Source organism: Epinephelus lanceolatus, chromosome 6 (genome assembly GCF_041903045.1).
Source record: "Epinephelus lanceolatus isolate andai-2023 chromosome 6, ASM4190304v1, whole genome shotgun sequence".
NCBI lineage: Eukaryota > Metazoa > Chordata > Actinopteri > Perciformes > Serranidae > Epinephelus > Epinephelus lanceolatus.
In genome coordinates, this window is record NC_135739.1 from 7,552,112 (window position 1) to 7,567,319 (window position 15,208).

Genomic DNA, 15,208 nt, shown 5'->3' on the forward strand with positions numbered 1-15,208 from the left:
TATAAGTTACTGCCAATATGACAAATTTTATGATGCAAGCTTAAAGTGAGCGTCCCCTGTTTGAAAGACCAGCAGCCACCACTGGCTGGAAATGTCCCAAACTGTTGTTAATGAACACCCTCTTGTTGCTACAAACACACCTGGACATGTCCCAAAGTTGTGTTAAAAAAACAAACAAAAAACATCTGCTTTTGTTGCCACAAACACAGCTGGACATGCCCTGAGCTTGAACTAAAAATACTCACTTTATTTGCTACAAACACAGCTGGACGTGTTCCAAACTGTTGTTAATAAACACCCTCTTTTGTTGCTACAAACACACCTGGACATGTCCCAAAGTTGTGTTAAAAAAAACAAACAAAAAACATCTGCTTTTGTTGCCACAAACACAGCTGGACATGTGCCAAAGTTGTGTTAAAACAAACAAACAAAAAACATCTGCTTTTGTTGCCACAAACACAGCTGGACATGCCCTGAGCTTGAACTAAAAATACTCACTTTATTTGCTACAAACACAGCTGGACGTGTTCCAAACTGTTGTTAAAAAACACCCGCTTTTGTCGCTGGATATGTCCTGAACTCATGCTAAAAAAAAGATTTTGTTGCTATTAATACAGCTGGACATGTCCCAAAGTTGCATTAAAGAAGAACCTGCTTTTGTCACCACAAACACAGCTGGACATTTCCTGAACTCACATTAAAAAACATTGTCTTTTGATGCTATTCACACAGCTGGACATGTCCCAAAGTCATGTTAAAAAACACACCTGCTTTTGTCGCTACAAACACAGCTGGATTTGTCCTGAACTCGTGTTCAAAAAACACCTGCTATTGTTGCTACAAATGCAGCTGAACATGTCTCGAATTGTTGTTAAAAAACACCTGCTTTTGTTGCTGGAGATGCCCTGACCTTGTCTTTAAAAAGCACCTGCTTTTATCGCTACAAATACTCCTGGACATGTCCAGAGCTTTTTTTAAAAACCTGCTTTTGTAGCTACAAACTTGGCTGGAAATGTCTTAAACTGTGGTTGAAAAACACCGACCGCAGTCGCTACTAACACAGCTGGACTCGTCCTGAACTCGTGTTTAAACAACACCTGCTTTTATTGCTACAAACACAGTTGGACATATCCCCAGCATGGGTTAAAAACACCCTCTTTTGTTGCATTAAAAAAACAACAAAAAAACATCTGCTTTTGTCGCCACAAACACAGCTGGACATGCCCTGAGCTTGAATTAAAAATACCCACTTTATTTGCTACAAATACAGCTGGACATGCCCCAAACTGTTGTTAAAAAAACACCCGCTTTTGTTACTGGATATGTCCTGAACTCACGTTAAGAAAAAAAAAAAAAAAGGTTTTGTCGCTACTAAAACAGCTGGACACATCCCAAAGTTGCGTTAAAAAAAACACCTGCTTTTGGCCCTACATCTCTCAGCTTGCTTTTAAGAACACCCACTTCTGTCGCTACAAACACAGCTGGACATGCCCTGAATTTTCATTAGCAAACACCTGCTTTTGCTGGTCTTGAGCAATGGTCTGCTGCCGTCTTCTGCTCGACACCGTCTTGCCAAGGTGTCATGCCATCCACCCTCCCCCTCCTCCTCCTAATCTGAATTACATCATACGAATTAAACATACAAATGTAACATGTTTGCAGAAATGTACAAAACCAGTGTTTTATTCTGGTGACTGGGCTGTCTCTTTGGAGGTATGAGTAAAGGAGTACTGTTTGAGAGAGGTACTGAGGTGACACAGTGACATGATCAGTTTGTGTGAACTGATACAGTATAAGATGCTAAAGGTCTCCTGCACATCTCCCACAGCTGTTTCTGAGATTTTACTTGAGGACGGACATTAGCATTTCTTTTATACCTTATACCTGGTGTTTCAGATATTTATTATATATGTGAGAATATCTTAATAATCTAAATTTATTTATAGTGAATTGTGTATTTCTCTGTGCTGGTTTATCCTGCTGCATGTGTCATTGCACCACCTCATCTCTGCTTTCATCTTTTTTGTTGCAACTTGAAATTGCAAATCCTGTAGAGGTCACTATTAACCACTTTTATCACTGAGTGTCTGGGCTTCTTTCCTCACACTGTGCAAGCACAAGAAGTAAAGACAGTATGAATCACTCAGCATCTTAACAGCTTCAAATTAGAGGCTGCAGAAAGGGTATCTTATGTGGATGATTTCATACAAGGACACACTTCGCAGGATGCTTCTGATAAAATGGTTCTTTGTGAAAGATTTGCTCTCAACTTTGAGGACAACCTCTGCCGGGGGCTTCTGTGTCTTACTCATGCAGGAAGTGATGTGTGCCTTGTGCCAAACTAGAGCTTGGTGGACATGAGAAAACCTTAAGGATGCAATTATCACCACCCTTTTTCATGCAATAATCAAATTCTTTGCTTTTAATTTTTTATTTAAGTTTCCTAAGGTTGCTTATCTTGCTTATAATGGCACTTATTATACTGCCACTGTATGCACCTTAACACCTCCTTTGCAAAACGTACAGACCTGTTATTATTTGAGATACTGTGTTATAGTGTGTACACATGCAGCTGCTTACATCCTTCTGCAGAGTTTTTCTTTGCCTCAGACAATGAACAGTTCAGCTGAAGCCTTTGAGCTTAATTCTCACAAGATGATCTTTGTGTCACTGGTGTGCAGATCATCACTGCAGACAGCTGTCCCTCTATTTTCTCACCAGGACTGATGTCAAGGCACTAACACTTATATGTGAATGAAATCTTGGAGCACTTCTTATCTTAAAAGCCTGTGCTGTCTGACACATTCTTATTCTTTTGTCTTACAGGGAATTGATTTTGCCAGTTTCACAGGCTACATGTTCCTTGGAATATGCCTCGTCCTCCTCTCTTCATTTCCTTTCCTGAGGATGCTCTACTGGAACAAAAAACTCTACAACAAAGAGTCCATTGAAATAGTCGGTAAGTTAAAGGAATAATTCAACCCACAAATGACCATTTGTATATCAATAACTCACCCCATGTTACATTGAATCTGTGAAGAAAATATTTATCCACATGTGCACATAGGTATGAGAAGTGTGAAAAGTTTCTGGTGATTAAACCCCATCGTGATGTGATATAATCCAGGAGGGTGGTAAAGATGTAGTAGACAAGGGAACCTCTAGATGCTAGTGGTGGTGATGGTGGTGATTAGATGAGATGAAGAGGGAGCTGAGGATCTGGATGTGAATGGGATGGAGAAGGGCGTGACAATTCTGCCTAAAATGACAGCTGACAGGAGCAGAGAGGAGAACAGATTTAAAGGTTGGCAGCAGCAACATGAATGGCTGAGGGAGATCGCGGCAACATTTGAGTGGCTGACTGGGAGAGCAAAACACCTATAGTGTGGGAGTGGGATAGAGACAGAATTGTGAGTGGATTTACAAACTCTCACACATCTCGTGCAGTATAATCCTAGTTCATTTATCCAGTCGTGTGCTCAGCACCTCCCAAACAGACGGCCCTGTCTGGCAGGGAACTGAACAGAAAGTGGTTCTCTCTTGAAAGCCAGACTCCATTGACAAAAACAGTAATTCTACATGAAAGCTGCTGGTCTACTGCTGCCTCGATCAATTTGTTTGTTTGTGTGACTTTGGTGAATCTGAACTAACCCTTCAAAACACCAAAGTCACACAAATACACAAACCAGCTTAGTGAGGCAGTGGAAGACAACCAGCCTCCGTGTTCAGTGACGTCAAAATTACTGTTTTTTTCTGTGGAGCCTGGCTTTGAAGAGAGCATAGACAAGATTCACTGTCTTCAGTTTCCAGGGCTGTCTGAGTATACGACTGGATAAATGAGACTTGGATTATACTGCACGAGTTGTGTGAGAGTTTGTAAACAGATGGTGTGATACAGGTTTGCTGTTGTTAAACATGGACCCCTATGATTTCAATTCATTAAGAGTTTTCGGATTTGAAGTTCAACATAACACAGGCTGAATAATCTCACTATATAATGACGAAAACTGTCTGTCTGTGTGACTGTTCCACGTTTTTCTCCTCACTGACTTGGTCAATCCATGTGAAATTTGGCACAGTGGTAGAGGGTCATGGGAGGATGCCAATGAAGCAATATTACATCAATTGGCCAAAGGGGGGCGCTATAGCAACCGATTGAAATTGCAAACTTTGAATGGGCATATCTCATGACCCGTATGTCGTAGAGACATGAAACTTTGCGCAGAGATGCCTCTCCTCATGAGGAACACATTTGCCTCAAGAACCCACACATAATCTGAGGGGACCCCTCCATTATTGACCCCATCAAACAAAATGGGGGCGCTAGAGAGCTCATTTGTTATCTAGGCCTAACCGCCATATGGATTTTTACTAAACTTGGTAGATATGTAGAACAGGACGCCTCAAGGTGACTGGAGAAATTTAAGTCTAATTGGCAACTGGGTGGCGCTATAACAACAGAAAAATGCTTCAAAATGGTTTTCTAATTTTTGGTATGACTAAGTCATGGTATGGTATGCTGTACTCAATGGGTATGGACTAGTTGATATATAAATGGTCATTTGGGAGGTTAAGTAATCCTTTAAGATGTAGGGTGCCATCAGGCAGGGGCACGATCATGTTGTCGTGGGGCTGAAATGTTAATTATGGGATTGCTCTGGATGTGGCGCAATCTTAAATCAATTGTGATAGCTTTTGATTATTAGCACAAGGTGATTTAACCCCCTAAGAACATCTGTGCACGTACTAACCTGGAACTGCAGCTCATCTTCTCAGGCGACGTGATGACCTCATAGAAACTTTATTAACTCTGCATTACGGCCGCAGCCCTCTGACCTCCACACATGATGTGTGTGCCCTCTGAATTGAAGACGTCCCCCCTTCTGTCTTAAGTAATTTCCACAGTATTGTATTCACATTGCCCTCATCAGATTTCCCTTATCATGTCAGATAAAACATATCTGGATTATGGCATGCCGGTTAATTAAATGGAAGATCTCTCCGTGGTCATGATGGTAAAGATAAACTGCTAATGCTTTGAAGCTGGTTTTACAGATATTTTAACCTAATTTTGGTTTTATTAAAGTGGTTAAAATTAGTTTAATTAAAGCACACATGGTGTATGCCACGTTTCACATCGTTGCCCGGAGGGTAACACTTTCACCTTTTGCCTCTTTCAGCAGCTCGGCCTCTTGACAGACTATTGACTCACCCCCTGTCCCTGACACCACACGGCTCATCTTAGAAAACCCCTTTTACTCTGATGTTCAGCTGTTGGCTGTGACTAGTTGGTAGTAAAAAAAATATCCTCACTCGTGGGAGCAGCCTGAGAGCAGCACAGTTTTTCTCCTCATTGTGCTATTGTAGCAGCTATTCAGCTAATCAGATCTTTCATATATCTCAATAATTATCCGTTAACAGAAACTACAATGATATGGCCATCCCTCAAGACTTTACATTGTCTGCACATTGTCCAGCAGTAGCGTAAGATCACTTAATAAGAATAAAAACCACAGGGTGTGTTTAGTTGGGATAGTAACTGTGTCCTACTGTAGATCTTTGCATACGACACCCCGGGGATGGAGATAATGGGCAAAGTAATAAAATAGAGATATTTGTGTGAAATTGTTTTGCAGTTCTTCCTGGAATACACCTCTTATCAGTGTTTACCCGCAATAGTACACTGCCCCCCCAAGAGAGAACCTCAGCAGGGGATCGTTAAAAAAAGAGAGACCACCAAACTCCCCAGTCTTCCCCACACTGCTCCCATTTAAAGGGTACGTTTGGTATTTTTCAATCTCGATCCTATTTTCCCATGTTTTTGTTTCTAGTTGACGGATGGGATGATTTTGAAATTGGTTCAGTATTTAGCGAGAGTGCTGCAGCTGTGAAACAAGCTGCAATGTGATCACTTGGGGCATTTGTGCACCGTTAATTTACATCCACTATAAGTTTCTGTTTTTGCCACTGACAGGCTCAGATTGTTATAAATGTCTGACATCATTAAAGAAAGGATCCTTACAGAGATAGACCTTTCTGTTAAAGAGCAAGATCAGTTTTTTAACCAGAGACATCCCTGACATTGTGATCATCAAACTCACCAGACTTCATTTAAATAAATGTTAATTTTATCATAGTAAAAAAACCACTTCATTCAAAGTCAACAGCAACAAAATAAAACGTATAAAAACCATCTTGGTTTGTGTAATACGCTGCCTCTGTTGGTGCTAAAATTACTGTTTATTTAAATGGAGTCTGGTGGGTTTGGTGATGGCGATTTTGGGTCTGTTTCTGGTTAAACAAAAAAGATCTTACTCCTTAACAAAAATGTATTTCTCTGTAGGGATCTCTTTCATTATGTTGTCGGACATTTACAGAAGCAAATGAGCCTGTCAGTGGCAGAAACAAACACTTTCAGTGAACTTAAACCTGCCCCAAGTGGTGTTATTGCAGCCTGTTTCGTGGCTAATGGCTGCAGTGGGCTCAATTAATATTGGACCATTTCCAAAAATTGTTGTTCCCATTAGTCACTTAGGCAAAAAAAAGATGGAAAATGGGCCCAGGTTGACGAATACTGTAGCTACCCTTTAAGGTATGAGGAAGACAGAGTGTTAGGAGCTGTATTGTCCCACTAAGCCCCCACAGATCGAAAGAAGCCACTGCCGATCACTGCAGTGACCGTTCAATGCAGGCCCGATGGCCCATCTGTAAATCCCACCCTGTGAAGCTTCCGCTTCTCCCGCCAACCTGGGCCTACCTAGGGGAGCATACAGCTGGATCAGCTCAAGCCCCTGCTACGACTGGTAATTGTGCAGATTCGCTTACAGGAATATTTTTTCCTTTGCCAGTTAGATCCTATTAAGGTCACCTAGCAACCTTCCTGAAAAAGGATTGCACCTACTGATATCTACACAGGCGTTCAGCTCCCTCAAGCTGTATCCTGCTTTAACATTGTGTGCTCCTGAGCTGGTCAATGTGCCCATCGCCTGGCTGCATTAGTCCCTCTATGGGGGCTCACAGCATATTGACCGGAAACATCATTATATCCTCTCAGTAAGCCTCAGCTGTAGGAGCTATTACCAACCAAATCCCCCACTATAAACAAGCCGCATACTGCTACTAAGCTTCACCACTGGAATGACTGTACAGCCCATGTGTTTAACATGCAATAAACAGGCGGCTTTCTCTCCTGCTCTGTTTGTCCTATTCCTCCAGAACTCAAGCATGAGATCCTGGTTTGGAGGCAGACGGCTCAGCGTATTAACCCCGCCAGCCGAGAGGAGACAGCTGTGAAATGCCTCCTGATGCAAAAAGTCCTCAACCTGGAAAGTCTGCTCCGCAAGCTGATGAAAACCTTCCAAAGGTTAGAAAAAGCTCTGAAAACGGAAAATGCATCTGTCATTGTTGAGAATGTTATCGCCTCTCACAGGAACACATTTTCTGTACTCTGACATCATGTACTCTTTTTTTTTATTCCATAAACATAATCTTACACATGATACAGTCATTATTGGTGCTCATCTATTTGAATGAGACAAAGAATCCAGTATAATCTCAATATTATTTTGGAATAAAACCTCTAGTGTTTGTCCAATGATGCAAATTTAGTTTTGTTTTTTAGAATACTTCATTCTTTTAAAACAACATTTTACTCAGCAGTTGTTACTGTTTTGGTCAAAAACAATCAAGGAAGGAAAAGTGTGAGGAGGTCCAAGAATAGCCTTTTTTTTTGGTCCCGTTGTTCAAGATGTTTTCTAGACAGAAACACAATTACAGCACAAATACAGTGTATTACCACTGGGAAATACAGCAGTCTCATATCAGCCCAGTCACCAGAGGAAAATGTTTGTATTAGACATTTCTGCAAACCATGAATATGCTACGTTGGACATTTTATATGTGTCATATCAACATTTCTAAAGTGACGCAGTAAATTGGCAAATCGCTGGAAGGGATGGTGGATGGTGTGACAGCTACGTGAGACAGCTGCCGACCCACAACACACTGTGCGAGACTGAAAACAACAGTTGTCTTTTCGATCCATTGAACCTGGGTGTCTTTAAGGCACCCATTGCAACTTTTCCACCAGCAGTGGTGGCACCGAACTTTGGCATTTCTTAGCCGAGCATTGCAGCTTTTCAACTGGCGTTTGGGCCAGAGAAACGTGGATGTTCTTTCTTTACCCCTCACTGCTTTTCCACTGAACATGAATGTTTTTTTTTAGAATTGTGGAGTTTCCACCGGCAACTGGGCCAACAAACCCGGTTGTTTTTAAGTCACCCATTGCTGCATTTCCACTGGCATTTGTGCCACCAACTGTGGGCGTTTTAAGTCGAAACACAATCTTCTCTAACCAAAACCTAAACACACGGTGATTGGGTTGGGGATCTCTGTGGGTTGACATATGAGGTTGTACTAAAGATTCTGATATGATTTCTCAGCCGTGTTTAGAGGAGCGTTCAAACGAGTATGTGCTGCAACAAAGAGTAGGTCAACAGGGTTAGAAAACAGAAAGATACACTTTATTAATCCCTGAGGGGAAATTCATTTTTTTTTCCACTCACTGTCATATACACACAGGCCTGAAATACACACACATGCACAAACAGGACCTGTACCTGGATGGTGTGACAGCTAGGCGAGACACCTACCAAGCTGCAGACCACTGTTTGAAACAACCAACACACTGTATTTAGGTGAGCCTTTGCAGGGTTTTCAGTGGTGTTTGAGTCACCAGACCTTGGTGTTTTTCACTGAAACATTGCCGTGTTTCCCAGCAGCAAATAAGCCACTGAACCCGGGTGTTATTTACTGACATATTGCTGTTTAAGCCACCGAGCCTGGGAGCTTTTCACTGACCCGTCCCTGATTTCCAGAGGCTTTTTTGCCACCAAATGTGGATGTTCCCAGCCAAAACATGATCTTTTCCTAATCATAACCAAGTGTTTTTTGTGCCAAAACCTTACCACACCTTCAGTAAAGCCTTGATGAGAAATAAAGTTCCAATGTATCCACTACAAAATAATGTATAAATGTAACTTATCCATGGTTTGGAAAAAAGTACAATATGAACAGTTTTTCTGGTGATTGGGTGGGCTGACCATACACAACACTCATGCCACTGCACAATATTAATTTTGTATTTTCACAAGCTGGTAGAGGCACTATTTTCCACACTAACTAATATTTTTAAAACTCCTGAGAGAGTGATTAGTTAGTTAGTGCTTTAACACTTATTAATGTGAGATTAAAATGTTTTTTGTGTTCGACAGACAAATATCTCAAGAGGACAAGAACTGGGAGCAAAACATTCAAGAGTTGCAAAAGAAGGTGGGTTTTCATATTTCACCTCAGACAGATTCCTCGCCCACTGTGACTGTGCTGCATCAATGTTATCTCAATAATGAAGCTGGCCTTGTCTTTGAAACTTCACTTGAGACAAATACCATCAGCTGTATGATAAAACGGCTTTCTCCCCATTTACAGAGTATGTTTTTTTCTCCTCCACAGCACAGAATAACTGACAAGGTTCTTTTGGTGAAGTGTGTGTCCGTCCTCGGCGTGGTGATCTTCATGTTCTTTCTCAACTCCTTCGTTCCCAGCATTCATCTGGAGCTCGGTAAGCACGGCACCGTCTCATTATAGCGCAGCTTTTACAGGCCCGGCTGGGTGGTTCTAGGTTCTGTCATGTAATTATGAAAAACAGCTTCCTCTGTCCTTGCATTTGGAATGATCCCAAATAATGGGCTGAATAACAAATGCAACCAAGAAATTACATGGATACTGAACTGCATTTAGACCCATGACTTCTACTCATACGCTCCAAACCTGTGTGAATAATCTTCCGTTAAAATTACAGTATGTACATTTGACCTGAAATTGAAGTAATCTTTAAGATTTTAATCTAAATAAACATCTGTTCAGTCGCTACCTATCCCTGAATGAGACACCACAATGGAGATCGAGCCAATGGCCCACTAAAGTACTGTAATATTTATTTATATATGAGCAGTATTACTAACTGGATATCTGTGGTGACATTTACAAGAAAAATCACAAGCAGTGTACAGTTAGTCATAGTCACATCCTGATCTTGCGAGCTCATATTCTATTTCGCTCTGCAGATCAGTCTGGCCATGGAGTCATAAATGCGAATTCTGGCATCAGTTTTGGCTTACTGGGCCAATCACAACCGTTTATTACTTTGGGGCGGGTTATTTGAAATCACGTCATCAGAATAGGGGGGGACAAGTAGCGGAGTGAATGCATTTCGTAAACAACCAACATTGTATTGTATACATTTGAAACTACTATGGTAAATGTGTTGAATGAACTGGAATGTATATTTTCTTTAAAAGCAGGACAAAAGGCTGCACTGAAAGCTTTTATTGAAAAAAAGGATGTGTTTGCCATCCTTCCTACGGGGTTTGGTAAAAGTTTAATTTACCAACTGGCTCCGTTGATCAGGAAAAGGCTATTGTTGTTTCTCCACTAGTTGCTCTTATGGAGGAGCAGGTCAGGGAAGCGACCAAGCTGGGAATCACAGCCATGCAACTCGGAGTCCACAGTGAGGAGGAAATCCGCAAAGACATCAGACATCATCACAGCTCTTCTCCACTGCATGCTGCACGCTGCACTTGCTTGCTGGTCTGTTTACAGTGGCATTGTGCTAGCCTACGTCACACGTTTCGTTTACTCTGATTGGTTTTCCATCTTTCCAATTTTGTGAAGAGGCACTTTGAGTGCCAGCCGTTGATACCGCCCCTCGGGAATAGAGGAAATGTACATTCCGTATCCAGACCCATTCGCGTTTTGCGAATTGGGTCTGGATACGCCAGGCTAGGTTGGTCCACCAAAGAGGGTAGGCGGAGCTAGCGCAACAAACTCAGTCTGTAAATGATTACTATGGCTGAACAAACAAAGAAAAGAATGTTGATGTCACATAGGTGACACTCAGTTTGTTTACATGCACAGTTAAGTCGAGCTACAGGTATAGCTCCACAAGGCCATTTAACTGGACTACTGTCCTTGTCCCAGTATACAAGTACAGGAGGGGAATCAATTTCTTGACTGAAGTATGTCTGACTCCGCTACGATAGGAGGAGATATGCTCCCTTTCAGCTTGTTAGTACTGGACCTTTTTCCAGTTGACCTGTTACGTCACAAACCAAACAATCGTCAAACAAGTTAGCTACGGTTAGCTAGCAGACACAGCATGAACTGTGTCTCCTCGTCCATCCAAAAAAGAACAGCTCTGGATGTAGATGTTGTTACCGGCTGCTTCTTCTGTCACGTACCGCAACATGTATGTGTGTTATGAATTGTACTGTCTGTTTTGTTTTACTTATGACCCCTCAGTGACATTTAAGTTTTACCCTTACCTTACCTTACCTTACCTTACCTTACCTTAGAACCAGCACGGCTTAAAGCATAACTGCTACACACTCTACCAATTTAACGTCACACATTGTCCTGAGTTCATGTCAGTTCAAAATGGAGAAAGATCCATGAGATGGTCTAACAAATGGAGGTGGTTCGGTTTCAGGAGGGCAGATGTGGAACAGACTATCTCCTGCAAGATATGGCACAAAACGATCGCTTCTAAAGGGAGCAGGACCACGAAGAGAGAATATGAAAATACAGTGGTATGTACATAACAGGAGCAAACCTTTTGTAGTGTTAATATTAATAACTTCTGGAGTCAAATGTCATAACTATTAATACCATATGGTTGTAAAAACCCAGCCATGACTTTATAATGGCAAATGTCACTGGTCAGTCAGTATCCAAAGTTACTGTACAAAGACCACCTGTATGGATATGATTGGATGTTACCAGTCAGCTGATTGCTCTGCCTCCACAAAAGCGAGCCTCTGACTCTGCTTGCTTGTATATTTTGAGCATGTTAGTAAACGCGGACATGAGGGTTAGCTTGTCCGTCTGACACGTGTGACTGCGCCGTCTCTGATGTGTGCTCGGTAGGCGACCTTAACAGCATCTCGTTAATGCTAACACTATCCCTAAATGAAGATGGCTGTCTTCATGCCCACCCTGTCATCTCTCCCCTCGCTGCTGAGGCCACTCAGTCACCAAACATGCTCGGTTAATTACAGCCGCTGCTCAGGCTACCTCTCTGTGACATTTATTAAATGGGAATGACCCCACAGCAGCGTGTTTTCTGTCCCCGTGGAGGGACAGGCGCCCGTCCAAACACGGCTCTCATTAATGCATGCAGGTCACAGTCAGGGTTGACTACTGCAGCAAGCCCAGTCTATTCGTTCACACGTGTTTTTAACATTGAGCCTCATTAAAATTTCATTAACTTCATACGGTAAGATTTAATTTGGGACGGATTATTACTTGGTCATTTGATCCCTTGAATGTGTCTGTGGTTTAATACAGCTGTGGTTTGGATGAAACTTCATTGATCTCCATGCAGAAATCAGACGAGTGTAGCTGTGAAAAATGCTGAGAATACTGTGTGGATTGTAAAGTGGGAAACAGTGGAAAGAAATCTGTAAACATTTAAAGACTTTAGGGATTGTTGTTTATTTATCAGAGTAGGAGGGTGGCTTGGGTGTGACTACATTTTTCTTGGTTTCTTTTGGACCCTCCCTGAAGCTTTAAATATAGCCTCCCTGGGTTCCTGGTGGAAAATGCATGACCCTCCCTCCACCACAAATAAGTGTTTTGATTTTTTACTCTTTGATGTTTGTAAGTTAAACATTAAAAGTTGAAGACGAAATCCTGAATATGAAAAAAAGTTTTTCACTCTTATCGTGCATGATAGTAAGTTCAACACATTCTCACTCCAACCTCGTCACATATCGATGTTTGGTCATGGTCCTGCCACGTTCAGTTATGATGTCAAAGGTACCCTGGGTGCATTGGTTGCACTACATCAGTACAACCACATGAATTGACATTTTTTTCCTCCAACAACTAATGCATGTGGTTTGGTTTAGGAAAAAAGACAAACGGTTTGGCTTTATAACCTTGTGGGACACAAACACCATTCTCTTGGGTGAAGGTTGGCGTTTGTTTGACCCATCGACCACCACTACCGCCTGCCCTACATGAACTTTACTTAACTTTCATTCTTGTCCCACTGGGTTTCTCCCTGCCACCGAACACATCGTGCCAACGTTAAAGGATGCCTTTTTATTGTACGTTGCTGACGCTGCAAGTCACTGCCCAAGCACCAGATTTCGAGTGAGACCAGGCTCCCAACGACCACCGGTGCAGCAGGAGTTTCAGCGACCGTTGTTGACACACCATTGGAGCACTGACGAACCAGTGACATCATTGGCCTTGTGAAGACCTCCTCAGAGGTTAAATACCTGGGTTTTTCCACACCAGTTTGTCAGACTAGTTCCAGCCTAGTCAGACAAGCATGAACTGATGAAGCCTCTTGGATAAGAGGTGAAACATCTTCTAACACAAAACTAAGTCCAGTTGCATTCGATTCAATTGCCTTGAGATGCTGTTTACATACAGTCTCTTTCAAAATAAATGTACTACATCGGTACAACGAAAAGTCACGTTTTTTTTTGTCGCCAACAACTAACGCATGTAGTTGGGTTTATGAAAAAAGAACAGGGTTTGGTTTTATAATCTTGTGAAACGTGAACACTGCTCTCCCAGGTGAATGTTGGTATTTGTTGGACCCATACACCCCTCTCCCTACCACCCTTCGCCACCTTAACTTTTGTTCTTGTTCCGCAACGTTTCCCCCTGATGCAGCTGAGCACTGCTAAAATATAACTGCGACCAGCAGCGTATCATGCCGACATTAAAGGACAGCTTTTGTCGTCAGTGTCTGACGCTGCAAGTCACTGCCCAAGCACTGGATTTTGACGACTTCGGAATGAGACCAGGTTGGTTAGTTTGTGCAAATTTGAAAAGAGACATAGAATTAAGTGGTTTTGATGAAATATCACTACTTTAAACTTGTTTTTTTTGTTTGTTTTTCTGATGGAAGTGTTCGTGGTGTGTCCAAGAACCTTTGGAAGTTTTGAAAAATCCAACTGGCTATGATAAATGGTGTAATTTTGGTGGTAAAATAAATACAAAATACAAACATTTAAACTCGTATGCCCCTCCTCCAAGCCAGAATAATGTTTAAAAGCATATTTGACATCCCTCACCCTAGAAATTCTTCCTTATGTTAAATTACTCTGAGTCTTTGGGCAGAATACCTTAAACATCACAGTTTCTTATCGAACCATATGCTTACAAGTGTACAAGATGCTCAAGCCAGAGCACAAATCTCTTTATCTTTTGGCTTCGTCCTTGTGTTCATTTACTTTGCTCTGTGTACCTTATGGACAAGCAGGATGAGACATTTTTCATTGCACATTTCCTGTCTCAGACACCATTGTCGTGCCTTTGATAGATGAGTCTATGATAAAACACTCAGACTTGCCTAAAAGCTCGTTTTAATTGAAGAGCTCTTTAGGTTTGTTATCTGCTGCTGGCTCCTGGCTCTGTTCAGGAGGCAGCCTGGGAATATGTCAGTGTAGTTAGTCTGTATTTCCTGTCCTCTGTTGATAGGAAGAATCATTGAAGTGTGCAGTGGCTATCGGGCTGCTTATTCTTAATTATCTCCTTGTTTTTGATACAACTTAGGGAAGTTTGACATTGTATTAGCTTTTATGATTCAACACACTGATCAGTTGTTTTTGACAAAATTATCTTTGGACTTCTAATGGAAGGGATGAAAGATAGCTAAAAATCTAAATATTTGTCAAATGACACATACATCACCAGAATAAGTAGATTTAAGTGAAAAATGTCATTTATTTGTCCTCCACCAACATGGCCTTTTATTGTCATACTAAAGCACACTGAGGTAACTCTAGCTGAGCCTCATGTATAGGAATGAAAACATTATCCAGAAAGACCCTCAACAGACATCATCGATATGAGACAGAAATGTCACACTTGACTCTAATGAAGATCGCCTGTTCTTAGGAGAGTGTAATTTACCAAATTCTGCCCCTACCATCTGGATGTCGCGGCAGAAATCCAGACTCATCAGACCAGGCAACATTTTTCCAATCTTCTATTGTCCAGTTTTGGTGAGCCTGTGTGAACTGTAGCCTCAGTTTCCTGTTGTTAGCTGACAGGAGTGGCACCTGGTGTGGTCTTCTGCTGCTGTAGCCCATCTGCTTCAAGGTTGGACAAGGTGTTGTTGCTTCAGAGATGG

At 41.8% G+C, this 15,208-nt stretch overlaps 1 protein-coding gene across 2 annotated transcripts in view; it reads left to right on the plus strand.

Annotated features, from left to right (window-relative positions):
• oca2 (oculocutaneous albinism II) overlaps positions 1–15,208 on the plus strand; it is an 86,097-nt gene that overhangs the window by 37,081 nt on the left and 33,808 nt on the right. For both annotated transcript variants that reach the window (XM_033620927.2, XM_033620928.2), the window contains exons 15-18: positions 2,827–2,959; positions 7,216–7,363; positions 9,273–9,330; positions 9,511–9,619. In XM_033620927.2, the coding sequence (XP_033476818.1) occupies positions 2,827–2,959; positions 7,216–7,363; positions 9,273–9,330; positions 9,511–9,619 (448 nt within the window). The remainder of the gene's footprint in view (positions 1–2,826; positions 2,960–7,215; positions 7,364–9,272; positions 9,331–9,510; positions 9,620–15,208) is intronic.